The sequence below is a fragment of the Penicillium riverlandense genome (assembly GCF_028828495.1).
Source record: "Penicillium riverlandense strain IBT 135883 chromosome Unknown utg000003l_segment0_segment0, whole genome shotgun sequence".
NCBI lineage: Eukaryota > Fungi > Ascomycota > Eurotiomycetes > Eurotiales > Aspergillaceae > Penicillium > Penicillium riverlandense.
Window position 1 is genome coordinate 2355375 of NW_026643196.1, and position 16050 is coordinate 2371424.

Genomic DNA, 16050 nt, shown 5'->3' on the forward strand with positions numbered 1-16050 from the left:
CGGTCATGAGCCAGGTCAATACCAACGAGGACTATTTGCATCGCATGGGCGTGGCTAGCGGTAGTGGTCGAGACGCCGCAGCTATCGGAGGAATGGTCAGCTTGTGGTTTGGTGGCTTTGCTATCGGTATGATCGAGGCATTTCTTCTTGATTGAGGTCTCATATATTGACCGACCCACCCCGCAGGTGCGTTGATTGTCGGAAACATTGCCGATTCGATTGGCCGTTTAAAGACCATCCAACTAGGCTGTGTCTGGGGGATGCTGGGGGCAGCTCTTCTAGCCTCAGCACAGAATATGACATGGCTGGCATTTGCACGAGTCATCAGTGGAATCGGATGTGGCCATTTGAATACAACTGTCCCCGTGTGGACGTCGGAAATAGCAGATCACCATCTACGAGGTGCGTTTGTGGCCGTTCAGTTTACGCTGGCGATGGTTGGCTCTGCCATGTAAGTTTTTTATTTATGTCGGACTATAACTCGTTACTAACCTATAAGCAGAGCATATTGGATGGAGTTTGGCTGTGTCAAAACGCAATCACTATCTTTCGCATGGCGGTTCCCACTTGGCTTCCAGGTCGTCTTTCTCCTGTTTATCCTGGCAGCCGCCCCATTCTACCCAGAGTCACCGCGTCACTTGGCCAAGATAGGCGATCTGGAGGGTGCACGTTCTGTCCTGACACAATGTCGTATTGACACGGACGAGAACACCATCGACGCAGAGATGGACGAAATTGTATCTGCCATCCGCGCCGAGGCAACTTCAACCTCGCACAGTTTCTACTCCATGATATTCACAAAAGACAAACTGCACACCCGCCGGCGGGTCCTCCTCGGATCTGGCGTCCAGGTCATGCAGAAGCTAACCGGTATCGATTTCATTGCCGTCTATGCGCCGAATATGTTCGCACTCTCTGGTTTTAAAGGCGACAAGCCCGCTCTGCTGGCAGGAGGGAATTGGTTCGGCTATATTGCCAGCCTAGCACTTTCAATCTACCTAGCTGATCGGGTTGGTCGACGAAAGATGATGCTGATTGGGTGCTCACTCATGGGCACTGTGTTGATTGTGGGAGGTGTGTTGTCGCACGAGACAATTTCTCATTCGGATAGAAATCCATCGCTGGCGACTCAATACGGGTCTGGTGTCGCTGCTATCTTATATATTTACACGTTCATATATGGTAGCACATGGCTGACGACTTGGTAAGTCTACCCTCCCGACTGGTCATTTCCACCGCTAATGGTATTATCAAGCTGGGTCTACCCAACCGAGGTCTTTCCTCTGGCCAGCCGCAGTAAAGGCGCGGCGCTGTCGACTTTCGCCTTCTCCATTGCCGGTGGGACAATCAACATGATCATCCCGTACCTCATTCAGGCCATTAGCTACTGGGTCTTCATCCTCTTTGCCCTTATCAACCTGGCTATGCTATTGCCCATTTACTTGTTCTATGTTGGTTAGTATTACTGTTAACTCCGCAGTTTCTCAGATATCTTACTGACAGCTTCCAGAAACCGCAAATCGCCACCTTGAGCAGCTGGATGTATTGTTTTCGGGTGATAGCTGCTTGGCATGGAGAGCAGAAAAACACTTTGCTCAAATGATGAATGAGCATGGTGGTATTCTTGATGAGGACCGAGAGAAGGCGACAGTTCTGCAGGTGGAGTAATGCCGTTTATAGATGACCTTGTAGACAATATATTTGGCGCGAGGTAGTGTATTATATCTACCTCGGGTTAATCTACTCCTATATACCTGAGTGGAGCGAATTAGAAACATTCAATAGTCAGGACGATCTATCCCAATGCTTCCTTTCGTATTCCAATATTGTCGCTTTCATTTTGCATGGAGTTATTTAATCTACGGATCATTTCGGCAGGGCCAGGGCAGATGGTAGCGCTTCGGAGAAATGCGCCACCTCATTGACAACTGATCTACAACTCCTTTACCTCGCTCAGCTTTTACCCGAAACACGGGTGTTTAGTTCATGATATTATCTTCCGAGATGCGGGGGTATGACACCGCAGCTGTTATTAGCATGCGTTTATTATTTATTCTGGGCAAGCTCTCCAGTCCATGCTGAATGAGTAAACATAGCCACATGTCTCTTGGCCATGACATTTCGCAACATCATTTGTACGCTTCTGGCGGTAGCCTCACTTGGCGAGGCAGTGCTATTCAAGCCTCAAAATGAATATCAAGCTCTGTCGGGTGCGAATGCCTCGTTCCCGGTGGATTTGAAGCCATTTTACAACAACCGTGCTTTCGGACTTTACCCCAACGACTCTAGCTATGACGGCCAGGGAAGTAAGTAGCTTCCACCTCAAATTGACGCCCTCAATTGATTGAGTATAGATGCCTATCCGGCGAGCCAAATGCCTCCGGAGAAGTTCTCCTATGGAGGATTCAACTATCGATTTGCTACATACAATGCCTCTGGGAATGACAATGTCCGGACGGAGGGCCAAGAGGTCCACGTTCCGCCTGGCAGGTACTTCAGCTACCAAATGCTGGCATCCGCAGAGACTGGAATGGCCAGCGGTTCCATAATAGCCAAATATGCAGACGGCAGCACGACTTCGGGACCGCTCCTGGTGCCTGCCTGGTGGAGCTGGCCATATCCCGCTGGCGGCGACCTGATCTTCACGAATTATCTGACTGATAGCGCGACCAACTACAACCGGTCAAATATCTTTCAGACCATCAACTGGCTGGACTCTTCAAAGGACCTTGTGTCTTTGACTTTGCCCAACTCCACGACAGGGTCGTCTACCTCGCCTGGTGGAGCGTCGATCAGCACTGTGCTGCATGTTTTTTCTCTGTCAATGTTGCCAGTTCCCAAAAAGGTGCAGCATTCTGCTAGCTTAGAGATACAGTATGCTCGGTCCACTCAGAAATGGATGGAGGGGACGACAGACAAGACTCAAATCGTTGAAGTCCTTGTCAACAATGTCGGCACGTCCTTCATCCTGCGCAACAATACTGTTCGGGTTCATGTTCAGTCACCACATTTGGAGACTGTGTCAGAGGGTGTCATCAAGAGACTGGGTCCTGGTGACCAGGCCGTCGTGGAGGTTGGTGTTCGAAACCGACCCGGAGTCCAAGCCGGCAGCGCTGGTCCAGCAACCGTTGTCATTGGTGGCCATCGGGTTGCGTCTAGCCCGTATACTTTCGAAGCGACCTATGGCATCAAGCCTTACGAGGCAACGTATGAGTCCGTGTACAGCCACGAAGCACCCAACTGGTACAACAATGCCAAGTTCGGCATTTTCATCCACTGGGGGTGTACTCCGTGCCTGGATGGGGCAACAAGGGATCGAAGGAGAACTATGCCGAATGGTCAGATACTCTCTTACGGTCAATTGTCTCTCACTAATGGTCGAGACAGGTACTGGTGGTATCTCAACCAGGGACCCAGCAGTCCAACTTATCAGTACCACCTTGAGACTTATGGACCGAATGTGGTTTACGATGACTTCATCCAGAACTTTACAGCAGACGCATGGGATCCTAAGGAGTGGGTTGACTTGTTCGCCGACGCTGGGGCCAACTATTTTGTTCAAGTCAGCAAGCATCATGACGGTTTTGCACTGTTCACTGCGGGCTCCGACGTATCGAAGAGAACAGCGGTGGATCTAGGTCCGCAGCGAAATCTACTCCAGGTGAGCCATTCGTTCAATGACTATCGGACCCGAACTGACTATCTCTGCACCAGGAACTTTTCGACGCGGCAAAGGAGCACCAGCCGCATCTACATCGCGCGACGTATTATTCTCTGCCCGAGTGGTTCGACCCAGACTATAAGAAATACGGGTTCGCCTCGTGGCCCGGAGGTATTGATTGCCCTCCCTTTACGGAACTCGGCGATGAGAATTGCAAATTGACAGCAGCCTTAGGCAATGCCACGGATCCTTTCAACAATAAGACCCTTCCGTACGCTGGGTATGTCCCCTTAGCCGATTACATCACGGACAAGATTGTTCCGGAGATGAACACACTGGCCGACATGGGCACGGAGATTATGTGGTGCGACATTGGAGGCCCAAACCGGACAACGGAATTCGCATCAGCGTGGTTTAATCGTGCGGCGCAGGAGAATCGACAGGTCGTTATGAACGCTCGCTGTGGACTTCCCGGCGACTTCGACACGCCCGAGTATGCAAGATACAATGGTGTTCAAGTGCGTAAATGGGAGAGCAACCTGGGAATGGACCCATACAGCTATGGCTACAACCGAGACACGCCGCTTGCCAGCTATATGAACGCAAGCACCATCGTCACGTCGCTGATCGACATTGTCAGCAAGAACGGCAACTTTCTGCTTGATGTTGGGCCCATGGCAAATGGAACTATCCTCGATGTCGAGCAGCAGCACTTGCGCCAGGCGGGTAAGTGGATCAAAAGCCATGGAGAGGCAATCTACAATACCACTTACTGGTTTGTCACTCCCGAGGAAGGAGATAATATCCGCTTTACTATCTCCCAAGATGCATTTTACATCCACACGCTGGCTAAGCCTAATGGCACGCTGGCGCTGACCAGCCCAATCCCGTGGGTGGAGGGGGATCAAGTGACAGTCGTCGGCGGAAAGAAGCACGGCGATGTGGTGCCGAGCCACAAGACTGCCAATGGCAGTGTGATTCTGTCTGTGAGCGAAGAGGTGGTCAACGCTGATGACTATGCCTGGGTGTTCAAGATCGCATACTGAGCGACTCGGAGATAGCGTTGGTCAGCCAGTTAATACAGACTCCAGTTGCTATTGTCACTGCTGTGCCATTCAATAAAAGCCCTTATGTAAACAATCAGTGCTTGTACTGTTCTATTATACAGGAAAAAGGATAAACACGGGAAGGTTAAAAAGAGCTGGTCAATTTTTCCTCCGCGGAATTAGCTTACGGCACTTTTCATACTGCACCTTGCATTATTTCCGATAACTCCCCATTCCAAGAAACAACCATTCAGCCAATAATTAAAGCCTGCCTGCACATCTTCGGCAAAATTGTGGCTTCAGTGGAGAACCATTCTGCAGCGATCGGCGTCAAGGGGAAACCCGGTACTGTTTCCTTCCCCGTTCAGCCTGAATCAGTGATGACGTTTAGCTCTACGAATTAACTAGAGCTTCAGAAGAGAATATTATTGGTAGGCTTTTTTGCTCTTAGTGCCGTAGATATTTCCGTCATTTAATCTCCAGCTACTGTGAAACAATCCAGGCACTCCTCGAGGTTTCATCCAGGAGCGAAGTGCGAGGTGGGTCCGAACGGAATGAAAGCGCCTCATGCATTTGTTGGTCAGGATTATTCTTCATCCATCAATCATAGCCATTACGTAGCACCCTTAACGTTTCACAAGTATAATTACCGCACTGACCAACGTCAATTGATTATTCAGGCTAAAATGGTCTACCTCCCCGAGCTCGCAGTCACTTCGGAGAATCTCCGCCTGAAAAGCCCCGGCCTAAACTCAAGATCGACTGGGGGACTTGCTGAGTCTGGGTGGCGTTGTGGGGACGGCTGCTTCCCCCGGCTTGATCCCGGATTCCGGCCTTGGTGCTGCGCATGTTTATAAATGAAGCTCGTCGGTAGCCAGGGGAAAATGTCATAGCGTGTGAACACAAAGAAGCCCTCAGTATGCCTTCTGCTACCTCGGTGCTCGCTGCGTTGGCGGCGTTGACGCCAACCATCCTGGCCCAGGATAACTCGTCCTATCGCGACTACAACACATGGCCCAACCCCGACTTGTATCCTCAGACTCTCGCCCATGTTCCTTATTCTTTCCCTAGCTGCACAAGCGGGCCACTCAGCAATACTCTGGTATGCGACACGTCTGCGAGTGCCCATGACCGTGCCGCCGCCCTGGTTTCCTTGATGACCTTGGAGGAGCTTATCAACAGCACCGGCAATGTCATTCCGGCTATTCCTCGGTTGGGTCTGCCGAATTACAATGTGTGGAGCGAAGCTCTCCATGGACTGGACAGGGCCAACTTCACTGCCGAGGGCGACTACAGCTGGGCGACCTCATTCCCGTCACCCATCTTGACCATGGCTGCCCTCAACAGGACGCTGATCAACCAAATTGGCGGCATTATCTCTACCCAAGGTCGGGCTTTCAACAACGACGGCAGATACGGGCTGGACGCTTACGCGCCCAACATCAATGCCTTCCGACACCCTGTTTGGGGTCGTGGCCAGGAAACTCCCGGTGAAGACGCCTACTGCCTATGCTCGGCATATGCGTACGAGTACATCACCGGTATGCAAGGCGGCGTGGACCCGGAGCTCCTCAAGGTTGTGGCAACTGCCAAGCACTATGCCGGCTACGACATTGAAAGCTGGAATAACCATTCGCGGCTGGGCAACGATATGACCATCACGTCTCAGGACTTGTCTGAGTACTACACACCTCAGTTTTTGGCTGCTTCGCGCGATGCGCGAGTCCACAGTGTGATGTGCTCTTACAATGCCGTCAATGGAGTCCCCTCGTGCTCCAACTCGTTCTTCTTGCAGACACTGCTTCGCGACTCGTGGGACTTTGTCGAGGATGGGTATGTCTCGTCCGACTGCGATGCTGTGTACAATGTTTTCAACCCGCATGAGTACGCCGCCAATATGACTAGCGCTGCAGCCGAGTCCTTCAGAGCTGGCACTGATATCGACTGCGGTCAGACCTACCCATGGTACCTCAACCAGACCTTCTTGAACGGCGAGATCTCTCGCACAGACATTGAGCGCGGTGTGATCAGACTTTACGCCAACCTGGTGCGTTTGGGCTACTTCGATGGCGAGGACAACGAGTACCGGAAGCTTAACTGGTCCGACGTTGTTACCAGCAATGCTTGGAATATCTCGTACGAGGCTGCAGTGGAAGGCATTGTGCTCTTGAAAAACGACGGCACGTTGCCACTGACTAAGGAGGCCAAGAGCGTTGCTTTAGTTGGGCCGTGGAGCAACGCAACGACCCAGATGCAGGGCAACTACTACGGCACGGCACCGTACCTCACCAGCCCATTGGACGCTCTGCGGGGCTCCGATATGCATGTCAACTGGGCTTATGGCACGGGAATCTCGTCTGAATCAACATCAGGGTTTGACGCGGCCATCGAAGCAGCAAAGAAGTCTGATGTGATCATCTACGCTGGCGGTATCGACAACACCATCGAAGCAGAGGCCATGGACCGCGAGACTATTACTTGGCCAGGCAACCAACTGCAGCTCATCCACAAGCTGAGCGAACTCGGAAAGCCACTGATCGTCCTCCAGATGGGCGGTGGACAGGTTGACGGCTCGTCGCTGAAGGCCAACAAGCACGTTAACGCTTTGGTCTGGGGTGGTTATCCCGGTCAGGCTGGTGGACAGGCGCTGCTGGACATTATCACCGGCAAGCGAGCTCCGGCTGGCCGTCTGACGGCGACGCAGTATCCGGCTGAATATGCTTTGCAGTTCCCTGCAATTGACATGAACCTGCGACCCAGCGGCAACAATCCTGGCCAGACATACAAATGGTACACAGGCAAACCGGTTTACGAGTTTGGACACGGCTTGTTCTACACCACTTTCAAGACAGCGCTATTCAGGATGGAGCCCAAGGGCTCTTCTTTCAACATTGACACGCTCCTGGCCCGCCCACATTCCGGCTACAACGTCGTGGAGCAGCTGCCATTCCTCAACTTCACCGTCAGTGTCACCAACACCGGACATGTGACCTCGGACTACACAGCCATGTTGTTCACCAGCACAACCGCGGGTCCGAAGCCGCTGCCAATCAAATGGCTCATTGGGTTCGACCGTATTGGTTCTCTGAAGCCCCGCGAGTCGCAGACCATGACCATTCCCGTCTCGCTGGACAACGTTGCTCGTACGGACGAACTGGGCAACCGTGTCGTTTATCCTGGACATTATGAGTTGGCTCTGAACACCGACCGCTCTGTCGTGCTCACGTTTACGTTGACTGGAGAGGAAGCGACTATTTCCAAATGGCCGCTGGCTGAGCAGCAGATTCCTCCTGCGTCGTAAGGTATCTGTCCGAGATTTCTATTTCATGTGTATACTTTTTCTGTGTCAACCCACATTTGACAATACAATTCTCCCTTCCCTATTACCTGAATTAAACAAAGAGCATATCATGCGATTTCCTACTATATGCCACTATACTTCGACAGGTGTTTATAGATCCATAGCCTAATTTAGAAAGAGGTGCCTAGTCTAAACCTTAAAATGGAAGCCCCGCCGAGAGGGGCGATTCTTGCTTTCTTATATTAGACATTTATAACAGGCTGATCCCGCGACACGTCAGCCCGCAGACTCGCTTGGATTTTCAAACCAAAGCGAGATCCCGCTTCACTAGTTAGTTACATTTCAGGTAGATTAACTCTGTGGTGTTGAGGCTAATTTTATCGTCCATTCCTAGCCCCCGTATTGTCATTGGCTCGTCTGTGTACTGCTTTAGCATACTCCGTAGTGTAATACATTTAGTCAACTTGGACTAGTTGGTCCTTGTAGTCAGTCAGACTTGCATTCCTAAATTGTCAAGTGAACCACTGAGCTTTCCTTTCGCAGTCTGAATACGCAATTGGTTGGGCTGACCTATGCCACTGTTTTTTAGAGTCTTGTGATGGTATGACGATAGTTACTGTTGAATCTAGCACGTACGACGTCCTAAAATAGAGGTGCAAATAACGAAGAAGTAAATCTCGATTACAATAAAACTGGGAATGCCCAACGTTTTAAGGTGCGAAACTAACTAACAATAGACTAGTATAAAATAGGGCAAATGCGGTAAGGGGCACATTCTTGACAGTTACACAAATCAATCGAACTGCCAAGTGCAAAGGAGCAATACTATTCAATTCCTGTGTCGACATGTAAGTTGCCCTTGGTCGACCAATAATAGGATTCAACAAACTTTGAAGCCATACAAATTCTATAGAAAGCTTTCACAATGATGTTGCATTCAGAGGCGGCTAAGGGGCCAATAATCACAGCAAGTCTTTCAATTCCCGATCATCAGGCCACACAACCGGAAAGCCTAGCTCCTCTCTACGAGTAAGAGTTTGTTTTTTCCACTTCCAGAACGTAGAAAGGCGATCTTCGGGCCACACGTCGCCAAAGGTATCTTGCGGGTTAGTAAAGTGCAGCGCAGCTAATCTACTAGCGAGGTCGATCTCAGTCAAACTTTCAAACCAGATGATGAGGATGGTTCCAATTCTCTCAAAGAGGATCTTCCCATATGATGCAGTGTGGTATGACATAGCCAGAAGATTATAGATCTCTGATAAAAAATATCTGGCGGGCCACTCTGGTCGCGTCCGGTACTTCTCAAGTTCATTCGGACTATCGCTTTCGTCAAAGATCAAGTCAGAAGCGAAATGTTGATTTTGCCATGCATAATAATGGATGCTGTCCGGGGGAAACGGAAGCACAGACTCGGCTGACTGGAAGTCAAGAGTAAGGATCTCAACGGTTATATCTCGATCCTCGAATTCTGACGATGGGACTTCATGTTGATCAGAAATTTCACTTTCGCTAAGATTCGGATTTCGCCTTTCTTTCTTTTTATCCACAGGTCCATAGCGGAGGAAGCGTTCAAGCAACGCATAGAAACTTCAGTGAAATCCGAGGCGCCCCCCATCCCCAACAAGGCGTTTAGCTATCCTAGACGGGATAATACTGCCAAAAAGGCGCACATCGGCAGCTAGTGCGTATATGCGATTCGTGAGGAACGGCACAGATACCCAAGTCGGGAACACATCGTAGTCATTCAAAACGGAGATGTCCAGAACATATGTGAATTTTTTGCGATTGAGGACGGATTGGGTTTCGTCGTGTATTTGACGATTGGCCAGAAGAAGAGGGAGACAATTGGATGGGCAGTGCGAGCTGCGCTGCTCATGGTAGATTTTCGCTTTGCTGCGCCAAGCCTGGTAATCAATATCATAGAAGTCGATTCTGCCTGACGTTGATGGATAAGCCGGCGGTGGATGACAGGTTCGTAAGACTTCTTCAAGAATAGACTCCCGGATTTCCTGCGGTAGACTTAAAAAGGAAGGCATTTCCAGTCTGAATTGAGGTTTCAATCATTGACGTGGCAAGGGCGAGCAGGGCCAGGGTGGCTTATTGATCCCGACCGGGGGCGCTTCCCACGTTAGTTAAGCAGGGGTGACGAGTGGGGAATTTGATCATGCTGGTGTGGGAATGAGCACGGTGGCTGGCAAATATCGGCCACCGCCTCCCCGTTGATCATGGCCCAAGTTGGATTTCATAGTTTTAGCATCATACCATTACGAATTGAGCTTCATCAGTTTCTATCGCTTCCTGAATAGCTTCGCGATTACCGCATCCGGCAATCCACTGCCAGCTTGGTCCTCATACAGCTGCCTGCAGTGGAATCCTGCCTCTGTCTAGTTTCGATACATACCAACCCCTGGCCCCGATTTGGGCTTGTTGGTTGCCATCCACGAAATCCGCATCAATCCGCCAGGTCCTGTGGGCCAGATTGCACTGTATGCAGTCACGTGATAAAAACACTTGCTCACTGAGTGCTAACTGATTCCTGAGTAACATTCAGGGTCCAATCAGGGATTACTCACAGCCCGATCATCTCGAGGCAGACGATACCCAGAACACCGTCATTCCCTAACATTCTCTAGCGAGTTTGGAATCTTCCACATGCCGTTGAGTATTTGAAATCTCCCACTTCGAACCTTCGAGGATTTGGAACCTCTCGGTACTCTAGCTGCCGCCCGGATCACCCTCCAAACTCCCTACGTGTCAATGTGCTGGGAATTACTTACTGCACCGACAGCAAAACGCGTTAATGTTTCGTCCTCAATATACATGTCTTTCCCAGAGCAGGTGCCGTCGAAAATGTGTATACGTTGGTGGGGGGGATCTTGCAGGAGAGAATGACCCAAAAGACATTGAGCAGAAGGTAATGACAGTGGGAGCAACTTGATACATCGATGAGAGTATGTACACCTCGCTGTTTCCTTATATCAGAATCCAACCGCTCCCCACGAAGTGGCCTCATAATTTCCTTGGCCGAATTCCCAGCCTGCCATAACACTAGTTAAGTAGTCATCCCCACTGTACCAGCCGTTGCTAATGCCATGCTGGAAGAACGGCGTTAAACTACCCGAGAACCAACCTGCGTTGCTCGGGTCGACGTAAGTCATAGTCAAATCGCCGCCGGTGGGCCAGCTGTAAAGTTGAAGCATGTGTCAGCAGCGTCGACTTTAGATATAAGTGATGTAAAAGAACTTACTGATATAAGTAGACGTCCCACTCTTTGCCTCCAATATTCACGTTTCGCGCCCAAGGTACCGAACCGTTTGAGTCATATTGGTCGGAGAGTGGACTATTCGGCGTCTGATGACCGACCCATATCATCACCTCGTACTGCGAGTTGCGGTCAGTGGGAGCGTAGCTCGGATCAATAAAGATGTCGTAGCTAATCAATGAATCTCAATCAATCTTCTAGCTCGGAGTTATGTCACAGGACGAGGAGTCTCACCAAGCATCATATCCTTGACCCTCTGCAGGATAGGCATTCTGACTGAACCAGGTATTGTGACCAGGATTCAGGTCGTTGATCTTCTTAGGCAGTGTGTGAACTGGCGACCAGGTGCCCCAGTCTTCGCCAGTGACCATGACAGTAAATCCAGTACCAGCTGGTGCATTCACTCCCCAAGAATTGTCGTTGTTATACCATGGAGAAATGCTGCCAGAAGTACTGAAGTACTTGAAATAGTAGGTGCTCGAATCAGCGCCATTGGCGGAGTGACTGAGTCCACTCAAGAGAATAAAAGAGGTAGAAACAAAGCGATGGAACCAGTTCATTGTGACTGTCAGAACGTCACCCTTTGGCTGATTGCAAGGCTTGAAGGCAATCGAATTTAGGATTTCTACCAGATTGCAGGGTCTATTTATGCTTTTCAAAATCCAGTGAAAGCGAGCTACGGGCGCGAGGAAATGGAATCTGCGAATCTGGTAGGGTATTTCTCCGACGATGTAAACAACCCTATGCGGTAGTAACCAGCGAGATATGCTTCTACAAATCAACTGGCAATTCGCCAGTCTCAGTACCACTCCGCCGAGGGACTTTATCCATAATTTTGGGTCTGATCTACGTGCCTTAGAAACCTGGGTCTACAGATATGGCAGGATCTCCCACTAGGTGAGAACCCCATGGGGTAGAATGCGGAAAATGCTAAGGTTGCGGAAAACAATAAGGTTCAACCAACCAGGTTTGCTGAATTCCGAGTCTAATGATGGAGAGCAATGAGGCGGATTGGACAGTGCGGAGTGGATAGTAATCAGTGATCGGTTTCTGAAACTCAACTGGCCATTCACCAGTCTCAGTATCACTTCGCTTATGAGACTTCACCCATAGCTTTGGGTATGATCTACGTGCATTAAAGCCTCTCGAGATCTGACATGTTCGGGCGAATGGATCGTGGCTTGAAATTATCCGATATAGCTGATTTAAAAGAGATTCGCCAACGTCACCCCACCTTCAATGGTTCTTTTCTACCCGAAACATGCAAATAGACAAAATATGCACTCTCCTAGTTTTAAGTTTACACCTGCTTCAGCGAGGTTAATGCGGCGCTGGTTATATCCTAGGCCAATGCATTATATTGCGGCCTAAGATATAAGATCATTCTAAGATAGAGATGAAGAAAAGTCCTGTAGGTTCTATGTAGAATGTAGGGAAATCGTAGACGATGAAGTAGTCGATCTCCTCGCCTGGCACAGAGATGTTGACTTTCGTGGTCCGTTCGGACTGCACCTGAGACCAGCCGGAATCGGAATTTGCAGAAAATCCATATAAAAAGCGATAAATAGCAACAAACCCCCGGGGTTGATGCATGGCGTGTAATGCCGCACAAACTTTTAAAAAATGCCCAGGCGTACCAATTGCTGCACAAATGCAGCGATGTCGTCCCACAACACCTCCGGCTGCTCAATTGCGGCGAAGTGGCCGCCCTTATCACGACATTAATCATAAGTATATTTGAATTGAATAGATAAAAAGTTCAATAGAGTATTAAACATACCTTTTCGTGTCTGCGATAAAATATTAGATTGCCAGTTGTACGTACCCAACTAGCCGGCGTAGGAGCAATCTCATGCAAAAAACTGGAGAAACCAAGAGGTTTGCCAATATACCACTCTGGGTTTGCGTGCGAGCCAAAGGAACCGGGTTCAAAGAGCTGGATGGTAATTAGCCACAGTGGTTTGCCACGAGTGGCAAGTTGGATCTTTATACCTGCCGATAATGATATAAAGAAGAGGGCAGCGTTTCCGTGGCCCAATATAACGTGGCCGTTTGTAAGATCGTGTCAAGGTCGGGGTCTTCATCAGACCACTCAAGGTACTTTTCACCAATCCTGAATATATTAGATATGAATTTACATGGATTAGAGGCGAATCCGATACTTACCAAGCTAAAAGACTCAGTGGGTTAGAGGAAACCGCAATGCCAACTGTACTCGGTCGGGTTGCATGCTCCTTCGCATATGCATTGCCCACACTCTCAAAATTACGGGATCTTTCGATGCCCACTCGGTCAAGGTCGTCAACTTCCAGTGGCTTCTGCATTGACGGTTCGGGCATGTAACAGAAATTGACTATGATATCTAGTTAGCAGCACGAACCGTCATATATCGGTAACATACTGTGAACCGCTGTAGTAATATCGGTTAGTGGACGTGGATATTTTGAGCAGACCCTTCCTGGACTCACCTTTACAACTCGCGTGTGTCGCACCCATGACTCTAGCTGTATCGCTTCCTAAATCCCCGCCATGTACGACATACCCGGTACCGAAGCCCAGGTTATCCATGAATCTATCGAGGATACGAGCACCATTTTCGATTCTAGAATCTTTATTCAGTGGAGGCTTGGAAGAGAATGCATATCCAACAAGCGACGGCGCGATTAGGTGATAGGGCGATTCGGATCGTGGTAGTCGCCTGTTAACCATGTCCAGCATCGGCAAAAACTCCAAAAAGCTTCCTGGAATTTTGTCAGCAAAAAGCCGACTTCACACATCGATGGGCACGGCGCGTAATACCGGGCCAGCCGTGTAATAGAAGAATCGGTATTGCTTTCTTCTGGTCTGAAAACAATGCGGCGAAGTGAATATCATATTCACGGCCGTCATCGTCGACCACTCTCGTAATATACTGGGGAAAGCGATTGATGCATCTCTCATGCTTACGCCTGTTGCAACGAGTGTCAATTTCAGAGCTAAGAAAACTGCGTCTAGATCATCGTTGGGCCGCTCAGGTGCTCACCAATCAAAATGTGTTTCCCAAATATCTTTGGCATTCTTCATCCAAGGAAGCGTTATACCGTAGCGACGATCAAGTTGAAGATTCTCAAATGACTCTTCAGGCAACCGTGAAAGTCGTAGGAGAGTTGACAAATTTTGCAGCACATTCTCTGGTATGTCAACCTCAAATCGTTGGCATGACCTCCATTCTGGTGAGCACATCCCGGAAGTTAGGTGGCAAGCAATGTGCCTGTTCGTCAAGTATCAAGAAATTCACAAGACTGGAGCTTTGAAACGCGTCTTGTTGGAGCGGTGCAAGAATTATTCAAAACGTTATCCTGGCATTCTAAACAGCAGACACACAAAGGAGGCACACCTGGGTGAGGTGAAATTGGACGATTGGTCAAGCAGCCAACTCACTCCGGTCGGAACGGCTTTATTATAGGGAACTGCAACTTGGCCCACCACGTCTGGTGGGGAATGGTTGTCGGAAACTCTTGATTTGGTAAGGTCAAAACCGCAAAGTTGGTTTGTCCCAAAGATTTTCAACCCAATTCGCCGGATCTGTTAGACATACCACATTTCGTCATGAAAAGCTGAGCTGAATAACAAAGTTCCCCTATCCAAGTCGGTCGAGCTCAACTCCTAGTTACTTAAAAACACATACGTGTAGTCACGGCATGCTGGAAGAAGAGCGTATATAATATGGATGCAAAATGTTCCTAGAGTACATAGAGATCGAATAGACCAAAGTTTACTTCCATCGGGGCCGGCCTGTCAAATTCAATGAAGATTCCATTTCACATTTTAGTAGCTCGATAGAGATTAAAAGGAGTGAGTAGTAGAATGATCTACTTATGATCTTCAGGACCCAAAGGTTTCTGACCAGCCTTCTCTACATTCTTTCTCTTGGCCTCTGTCGGCATGGCGGGGTCATTCTTGATTTGTGCATCGGTTGACGTTTGTTCCTCCCCTTCGTGTGTCTCGCTGCCGAGTTCCTCCTTATTCGAAGAGGAAATTGGGGACTGGGTAGAACGAGTGTCGGCATTGTCGGAATTTCGACCTTCCAGGCCTCTAGACTTGTTGATGGCTTGAGATTCTGGCGAGCTGGCAATCGGATTGCTCACGTTGGATGACTGTCCAGGCTTGGCGGAGTTGGCAGAGTACCTCGCTGAAGGGGTGTTTCCTAAGTATTATATTAGTTAGGTCCATTCGAAAGATCAAATAATCTTACGCGAAGTGCTTCGAAGTAGACTGCGCGGGACGGCGCGCATAAGGCGACTCGCCATTCTGATGGTATAAACTTGGGATAAGTCAAGGGCTTCGGGAGGTAAATCATCTAAATGGGCAAGCCATACTTTTATTATCTTTCGTCTATTATGAGATCGTTCAATAATTTATTCCTCCTATATAGTATCAGCCAATGGAGCGTGACGTCAAGTCCCAAGCTTGTTTTCCAATCTTATGATGTAAGACTGTCCCGTATCCCAACCTGCCTTTTTAGTACAAGTAATCGAGTCCCAATTGTACGCCAAACTTGAATTTGGAATAAACAGCAAAAGGATGCAGATCATGTCATCTGACCTATAGGAAGAGGTTTTTATATCTTGTTTCCTAAACGCGCCCGTGATTAATGGCTTGATTTGTTAAGTTACCGAAATATCTCAAGTAGCATTACTCAATTGCATCCGCTGATACCCCGAGAGGGCCCACTCACATTGTAGCATGGAGGTAGCCGCCGTCCGTGGCGGACCGTATAGCATCTTGTAACGTTGCCTCT

The 16050-nt window shown here is 49.2% G+C and overlaps 7 protein-coding genes across 7 annotated transcripts; 3 read left to right on the forward strand and 4 right to left on the reverse strand.

Moving 5' to 3' along the window:
- Window positions 1–5: 5 nt before the first annotated feature.
- On the forward strand, window positions 6–1208 carry N7474_004619 (low-affinity glucose transporter HXT3; the record flags this gene model as incomplete). The annotated part of the gene is made up of 2 exons (XM_057196034.1): window positions 6–126; window positions 505–1208. The coding sequence occupies 2 exons, from the start codon at window positions 6–8 to the stop codon at window positions 1206–1208; spliced, it is 825 nt and encodes a 274-aa protein (XP_057053430.1).
- A 905-nt stretch (window positions 1209–2113) lies between these two features.
- N7474_004620 (uncharacterized protein) lies at window positions 2114–4707 on the forward strand (the record flags this gene model as incomplete). Its single annotated transcript, XM_057196035.1, has 3 exons — window positions 2114–2306; window positions 2355–3661; window positions 3715–4707. The coding sequence occupies 3 exons, from the start codon at window positions 2114–2116 to the stop codon at window positions 4705–4707; spliced, it is 2493 nt and encodes an 830-aa protein (XP_057053431.1).
- A 919-nt stretch (window positions 4708–5626) lies between these two features.
- Window positions 5627–8008, forward strand: xlnD (beta-xylosidase XylA; the record flags this gene model as incomplete). The annotated part of the gene is made up of 1 exon (XM_057196036.1): window positions 5627–8008. The coding sequence occupies one exon, from the start codon at window positions 5627–5629 to the stop codon at window positions 8006–8008; it is 2382 nt and encodes a 793-aa protein (XP_057053432.1).
- A 962-nt stretch (window positions 8009–8970) lies between these two features.
- N7474_004622 (uncharacterized protein) lies at window positions 8971–10044 on the reverse strand (the record flags this gene model as incomplete). Its single annotated transcript, XM_057196037.1, has 2 exons — window positions 8971–9488; window positions 9663–10044. 2 exons carry the CDS (start codon window positions 10042–10044, stop codon window positions 8971–8973), a joined length of 900 nt encoding a protein of 299 aa, XP_057053433.1.
- Window positions 10045–10986: 942 nt separating this feature from the next.
- On the reverse strand, window positions 10987–11830 carry N7474_004623 (uncharacterized protein; the record flags this gene model as incomplete). The annotated part of the gene is made up of 3 exons (XM_057196038.1): window positions 10987–11191; window positions 11256–11441; window positions 11505–11830. The coding sequence occupies 3 exons, from the start codon at window positions 11828–11830 to the stop codon at window positions 10987–10989; spliced, it is 717 nt and encodes a 238-aa protein (XP_057053434.1).
- An 820-nt stretch (window positions 11831–12650) lies between these two features.
- On the reverse strand, window positions 12651–14492 carry N7474_004624 (epoxide hydrolase family protein; the record flags this gene model as incomplete). Its single annotated transcript, XM_057196039.1, has 9 exons — window positions 12651–12776; window positions 12908–12979; window positions 13051–13206; window positions 13263–13383; window positions 13437–13623; window positions 13672–13680; window positions 13724–14011; window positions 14070–14218; window positions 14293–14492. The coding sequence occupies 9 exons, from the start codon at window positions 14490–14492 to the stop codon at window positions 12651–12653; spliced, it is 1308 nt and encodes a 435-aa protein (XP_057053435.1).
- Window positions 14493–15121: 629 nt separating this feature from the next.
- On the reverse strand, window positions 15122–15559 carry N7474_004625 (uncharacterized protein; the record flags this gene model as incomplete). Its single annotated transcript, XM_057196040.1, has 2 exons — window positions 15122–15456; window positions 15505–15559. 2 exons carry the CDS (start codon window positions 15557–15559, stop codon window positions 15122–15124), a joined length of 390 nt encoding a protein of 129 aa, XP_057053436.1.
- Between the last annotated feature and the right edge of the window lie 491 nt (window positions 15560–16050).